At 42.6% G+C, this 7,297-nt stretch overlaps 1 protein-coding gene across 2 annotated transcripts; it reads left to right on the top strand.

The window, feature by feature from the left end:
- The first annotated feature begins 845 nt into the window (after window positions 1-845).
- Window positions 846-5,633, top strand: cdkn1a (cyclin-dependent kinase inhibitor 1A). Of its 2 annotated transcripts, none has more exons than XM_042090454.1 (3): window positions 846-1,466; window positions 3,598-4,075; window positions 4,226-5,633. In XM_042090454.1, the coding sequence occupies exons 2-3, from the start codon at window positions 3,607-3,609 to the stop codon at window positions 4,279-4,281; spliced, it is 525 nt and encodes a 174-aa protein (XP_041946388.1). In that variant the 5' UTR covers window positions 846-1,466; window positions 3,598-3,606; the 3' UTR covers window positions 4,282-5,633. The 2 variants fall into 2 exon arrangements, with proteins under 2 accessions (XP_041946388.1, XP_041946387.1); XM_042090453.1 differs by lacking the exon at window positions 846-1,466 and adding an exon at window positions 3,216-3,349.
- The last annotated feature ends 1,664 nt before the right edge of the window (window positions 5,634-7,297 follow it).

Raw genomic sequence — 7,297 nt, 5'->3', positions numbered from 1 at the left:
AATTTTTGTAAGGGGCACTAGGCTAACCAATTTGTCAAGACCATTTTTTAAATAGCTAAAATAGCCTAAACAACTGATCTATTTTCCAACTTTATTTTTCTTTGTTTAATCAACCTAAGTAGGCTAGCCTAGGCTATATATTTCGCTTCTACATGGAAATGTAGGATTGACAATAAGCTTCTTGAATCTTATTTGCATTTCTTTATAGCCAAAGAACAAAAAGGCCATTTTGCAGTGATCAGAACGGAGGTTGTTAAACTCCTGCAACACCACACAAATGAGTTATCCCACTTTGATACCGTCATTATAGCCCTTCAACCTGCGTTACGGATGCTGTTTACTCGACAGCTTCTTTAGAAAGACATGTGCCACTGTCAATGCAATGCAGTAGGGACTTGAACTGCAGCCAAGAGAGAAAGAGGCCAAAGCTCAACGGGTGCAGGAGCTGACAGAGTTTTGGCTGACATACATAAACAAACCTGACTTTAGCAACACGTGGACTGGGCGGAGCTATACCAGAGCCCGTCTTCCTATTAGACATTCTCTGGCTATACTCAAATTTTCGCGCGGATCTCGATACGTGCTCTCTGGGTTGTCCCAGCAAAAACGACTTTTTTTTGTAGCCTGCTGTTATTTTGAGATGGTTTATATTTGAAATCATTCATTTATTTATTTTAGGCTTTGTCTTCTTCATGAAAACGTGTCAAACCCGCATCAGGATTAGGCTAATCTCAAACAGGTGGCAAATAATGAGGTCAAACACAATTTGTGACTGAACAGAACAGACATTTTGATTAGAAAATTAGGTTAGACTGTGCAGTGGGAGCAATAATAGCCTATGCGGTGCCAACTAATCCTCACAGAGGGTTAGGCTAGCCTAGCCATTTAGACTTCATGGCAGGGAAACGTTTCTGTAAATAGGCTAGATCTGGCTGTCTGTGCGTGGGTGGGACACAAGAATGCCTCATAATTAGTTCCACAGAGAGCCAGTGGAAGTGGACTGCAGAGGTATTTCCTCAACCCGGAAGAATGGGAGAGGATAGTAGGCTACATTCACGTGTCCACGAGTGTTTACCGTGGTCCGTGATCCACGTGTTCTGACAATCTCGCTCCGCCCGTCCACGAGAGAAGACCCTGGCAATTTTGCTCCGCCCGTCCACGAGAGAAGACCCACGCCCACCGAAGTTCATAAAAATGTCTCTTCCCTCTGCAGCGTGAACAGTTTGACATTAGACACGACATACCTGGACTCCGCTGAAAGGATAGCTAATTCGTCTCGAACACCCCTTGACGATTTTGCATTTGTAGGCTAATTTGGGATTTGAGTGGATATATTTAAATAGGACTTTCAATCTCTGTTGTTTTAGTCAGTCAATCAGTTTCGATTAATTAGCTCTAAGTGAAGCCATAAAGGCTATCCTAGGCTACAAGAAATATCATCATCTATTGGAGGATAACACTGATCTGTAAGTGGAATGTTATTTTCCTTTAAGTCTTGTCTTTTCAGCCTTTTTCAAGTTCTTGGTAGCATATCAATTAAAATACTTCTAGACATGTAATAGAAAATAGCTGTATTTATGCTACATAACGTTATTAGGCTACACTGTTGCATATCATTCAAGCTAGTCTGTAAATTGTTACAAACTTACCTGGCCTACTTATTTTATGTAGGATACATGGACTAGCCTTTACAAGAACTAACACATATAGGCTTAAATCTACCATTTAAAAATAGGTAGGCCTAGATAATTTGGCTTGTGTTGGATTGTCTGTGTTTTTTTAGAACTCTGACCGTGAGACTCTGACCGTATTTGTACCATAGACTGGTTTGTACAATCGCCGTTTCAAGGGGCAAAAAAACACTTGAGACAACCTCGTAGTGAACTTTACCAGTCACACGAGTTACAGATTCACGTGGAGTAAAATAGTGGGCAGCGGTCTGAGGTGTGTCATATATCCCTTACACCAATCAGACAGTACTTCCCTCTCCCGCCATGACATTTGATTTTCCCCCCACCTTGTTTGACGTCAGTCATCTTTTTCAGTCCTCTATCAGAAACCTGAAGATCCTTACTGGTAACGAGATGTCACTGCGATGCTCGCCATTTCCATATTGATAACTTTTTTGAATTTTAAACCAAATTATAAAAAAATATTCCACATTTGGATCATCAGCCTAATATTGGTATGCGTCGTTTAGGAAACAAAAACAAATGTGAACCGACCTTAACAGAACCCAGTGTCTAGCATAGTGTAACAATGTCTAGCATAGTGTCATGTAGAACTATTTAATCATTGGCCTACTATTATGGGATTTATTTAGGCTGTGTGTTTTAAAATCTGTCATGATTTGTCTAACAGATTTTCATTTTCATTTGGTATGAGAGGCAGTCAAAGGCGTCAGTCTCTCAGACATGTCTAAATGACATCAGATTGAGCCACTCCCAGTTTACTCGAAAAACCCCAACTTCATGAGAACCTGTTCAATGAAACCCATTCATAGCCAAGTCATTTGCTTGGGGGATTTCTGATGACTCAGACAGCAGAAGTTCGAACAATTTTGTGAGGAGGAAGTTGTCTGGTGGTAAATTGAACTTTGAGTTTGTATTGAAAACGAAAAATACACTGCTGAAGGGAAGAGTAGAGAGAGGCTTCTCAAGCCCCCGTCACCACCTCCAACTTCCCCTGTCTGACCCACACTGTGTGTAATTTTCCTGAAGTTACCCAGCTGGTGGTTTCCCTTTGGACCTTTGATTTGAAACCAGGAAATAGTGCTGAAAGAGGAATGGGCAAGGATTTGCCTTAAAATGACATATATACAGCTACATGATGAAATTGTGAAAAGATTAAGATTGTAGATGTATCCAGCACAGATTTTAAATTATGATTAGGCCTACAGCCTTTTCAGGATTTTTTGAGAAGTAGAACTTTGGCAATTGGAAAAGGGAAGTATATTTACAAAGAAATACCTTGTGTTCTATATTGTGAAATACCACATACTTGAGAGAAATTAAGTGAAGGAATCCCTAGCAGGGCCCAGCAGTTTTCTGAGATGGTTAGAAAACTGTTGAGGTACAGTACAGTCTCTATATGTAGTACCGTTTTCTCCCAACAGTGTGTTTCTATCACCCCCTAGAGGTTGTAGTTGGCTACAACCGCTGTTTGGTTAGACTTGCCCTTGCACGTAGCTAGGAGTTTTGCCCAGGCATGTACCAGACAAGACCTGCCTGTAGAGGGTTGGACCTTCATGAGTCAGCAGTAGACTGATCAGAGTTTAAAAAGCCTTGTGCTGTCTGAGTTGAGTTCAGTTTCAACAAACCAGCAGTGAAGCAGCCAAGGTGCAATCATGGTGAGTTCAGATGGGGAAAAAAAGCATTTAAAACTGTATATCTTTCAGGGCATGTTATTGATATGGTTTGGATTTTCTAAACATGATGGTTTTTTATGTGAAAGGTTTAGATGACTTGATAAAACAGTGTTTTCAAAGGGTCATGTAGAATTAAAGAGAGGTTCTGAATTTGATGGCACGGTAGTCCCAGGGAACATATGACTATGTAGAATATTGTTAATCACACTTATTCTCTCTTCTCTTCACAGTGTAGAACCATGTCCTTCCACAAGCGTGTTCTGAGGTCTCTGGGAAACGGGTCAGCCAGACGGAACCTGTTTGGGCCAGTGGACCGTAACCAGCTGCAGCAGGACTACCACACAGCGCTGAAGCGGGACCTAGAGGAGGCATCACGGCGCTGGGGCTTCAATTTCCTCACCGAGGAGCCCCTGGACAACGCCGACTTCCTGTGGGAGGGTGTTTCTGGGGCGAAGGTTCCCCTGGTGTACCGCTCCTCTAAGCGCAGCAATGTCACCGACTTCTCAGCATTATCCACATCCTTGGAGGCCGGAGTATCCATGGAGTCGGCATCAGCAGAGACCATGCCCAGCACATCGCAGAGCAGTAAGGAAAATGTTCCTGGGACACCGGAGAGACACCCAAACAACCTGAAAATCCTGGAAAGAACCCCAGTGAAGAACGATGCCAGTAGCAACAAACTGAAGAGGAAACAATCTAATATTACAGGTGTGTGTTTTTTGTCTTTGTGCTAGTATTTCTTGAAGTGTTTTTTGTTTAAGATCTTTCTTCTATTGTCTCATCTTCAGTGAGCTTATTCTGTTATTGCCTATTTATGTCCATGTTATTGAATGTCTTCTACCTCTGGTTTGATTCCAGATTTCTACCAGGCAAAGAGAAGGGTAGTGGGCACGCCCAGAAAATCAGGCCAGTGATTGGACAACTGGGAGTGACCAAGGAAGCCTCATTTGCAAGCAGCAAAACTCACTACTTCTCTCAGGAACTTAAAACCCAACACAGGCACTGCACATACAAAGCCTACCTAAAGACTTGTACATAGAAAGAAACACCTCAGAGGTATCCTTTGCCATCTCCTCTGGGAGACTCTTCTACAAATCATGGCTGTCAATCCCACGAGAACCCCCCCCTCACCCATTTATGAAAACCTCATAGTGGGGGGTGCTGTTGCTATTTAAAGGTGGAGGTGTGGTCTTGTAAAATCACTGTAGCCTCTTAATGGGAGGGTGGTCCAGAAACATGTCTGACTCTGCTACACCATGGACCAACGTGAACTTTGCTACTGGTTCTATGCTTTATGTAAACTTGAACTGGACTGAATCACTTACACTCCGTGACAGTTCTGAGTGGGATAATTGTGAGGGCCTTTGTTGACTGCTCGTAGTGTAGGTACACCTATTCCATCATAGATGAGTGGTGGCAAAGTATAGCAGAGGAGCAGTGCCAGTGAGGTAAACTCAAAACACTGCAGTATTCAGAGAAGTTCTCCAAAGGTGCTCATTTTTGTTATATTTTTGTTCCTTTTTTACAGTTGCAGTAGCACTAAGGAGCCTTTCCTGTCATTTATGTTTAATAGGAAATTATTTGGGGGTGGGGGTAATCAGGTTCACAACCTAACATGTAATAGTAGGAAACTGTAAACTGGAAGGCTTATCCAGTGGAAAATGCGCTGTTATACCTTCATTATTGATAGTCTGCTAACAAATCATATGCAAAGGTTTGGAGCATGTGTTGAAGGAGGATGAAAGAAAGATCTGTTCTGTTCTAGACATCTTTGTGTATTTTATTTTTTTGCATTTTAACTTCCATGTTTTCCTCTCAACCGCCCAAAGCTTTAGCACAACTTTTGCAGTACTGCAGACATATACTATTGTAACTAAAATTAAGTAGCACAAGTCTATTAAGCAATTGTTTGGCCTTTGAAGGAGTCTCTTTGGAGAAATACATTAGACCTCGATATATCAAGTAAGCTATTTCCACATACTAATGTACTTTTTATTTAATTCACAGTGCAATATATATTTTTTGCAAGCTCCCTCACGATGGGGAAAAAAGTTTATCTTATTTATTTATTTAGATTTTTTTTCTTCTTGCTGCTATTGGTGACAATAGGGGAGACAGGCAGCATCAACGCTTAGTGGCATTCAGATAGACACCAAGAAATGAAACGGCTTTGAGTAATATGCACCACCCTGATTAAAATGCCTTGTTCAATATCAGTCTGCAGTACCCCAGAAATTGCACTCACCGTAATCTGTTTCTTCAAGTGCACAGGGCCCATCTTCTTCAATGTGTAAATATATGGTATATATATATATATACAGTATATATATATATATATATATATAAATGTACATATTTATTGTTATATAAGTCATGTTGTGTTCTTGACATGTTTTCACTTAATTATGAGATGAAAATAAAATTATATGTACTGTATGTCTGACTCATTTTCGTTATTATTTTAGTGGTCTATTTTATTGTGGAGTATTAACCTTGATGGTAATGCTTTATAGCTATGTCTACGTTACCCATTATTTTCCTCTATATGAACTCAATTTAACACATTTGTAGAGATAAAACCATCCATGGCCATGATTTAAACTGATTGTGCTTTCCCAACTTCTATAGACAACTAGTATGCATAACTAGTATGCCTCATCAGCATCACTAGCAGCAAGTATTCACTCAGGTGCCAGCTCCCTGCCAGGCTCTGTGACCTACTTGTTGTCAAGCAGGTTGCTAGGAAGATGACGACAGTAACCCCCCTCTGCCCCCACCTTGACCAGTTCTCTTGTTTACATCCTTACATCCACACAGTCATTCTCCCTGCTGTCTCTCTTGGGGAGACTGTATAGTCTCAGATTAGTTGTTGCAATCAGCACGCCCCGCTTCGCTAGCACTACTCATTAGTGGGGAAGAACCTTTGCCAAAGGGAATCTAGCCAAATGACCTGTTGGAGTCTAGTCAAATGGAACTTACACTCCCTACACAGGCAGACATGAATGTCATCCAGTGGTTTTAGAAAGGAACTATCAGAACCAAATACTATTAGGTGGAATTTGTCTGGTTCAGCAGAAGTGAGTGTTCAGTCCAGTGATACTCAACTGAACACTGTGTAGAACCGTTTCTGGTAGCTACACCAGAAACAGAACCAATCAGCAGAATTGAACCACATTCAGGAAATCTGGATTCAGCAGACTGAGTTAGAACCTCTCAGAACTCAGCAGTGTGTGTGTGTGTGTGTCAGATGCCCACCATGAAAGGGGTGGGTGGGGCGCTTGCTGTGACGAACCTGGTGAATATTTTAAAAGGAAGCGAAGATCTACCGGTGACAGTTGCTGATAACGCACTGCTCTAGTCGGATCTGAGACAGGAATCTAGCGCGTTCTCTCGCACCACTGCCGCTCTGTGCATGCGACATCGGCAAAAAGAGGAGCCCTTCAGCCATCTCAAAAAGGGTTGTGAGGCGTGCGAACGAGGGGCCAGAGTTGTAGAGCGGACGAGTGAACCATAATGGCACTGACGCATGCCCTGCTGCCTTCCCTCTCTCTCGCTCCCTTCCCCCTCCCTCTGTTTATCCAGCTTGAGCTCAGAGGGGCACCTGCACGCGTGCGCTAAGCTCCCCCTCCCTCCATCTAACCCCCTCTCCCTGGCTCTCTCATGTGTGCCTCAGCAGCAGCTAGTCCTGTGACAGAGCAGGACCGCTAGCGTAGTGCTCTCTCAGATAGGGTGGTCACAGAGCTGAGGACACAAGGATAGACAAATAACGTACAGTAAAATACATAGGAAGAAGGAGAGAGGGAGGCTGAAATTTACTGTGAGATGGGTGGCTGTGGAAGAGAGCACAGTCGCTTGAGCGCTAAACAATGGCACACGAGGCACGGATAGAGCTGTAGTCAGACAGCGGGGAGACAGAGAGAGCGTGAAGCA

Source organism: Alosa sapidissima, chromosome 4, assembly GCF_018492685.1.
Source record: "Alosa sapidissima isolate fAloSap1 chromosome 4, fAloSap1.pri, whole genome shotgun sequence".
Lineage (NCBI taxonomy): Eukaryota > Metazoa > Chordata > Actinopteri > Clupeiformes > Clupeidae > Alosa > Alosa sapidissima.
The sequence above is the reverse complement of the archived record's forward strand: the minus strand, read 5'-3'. Positions and strand labels throughout refer to the sequence as shown.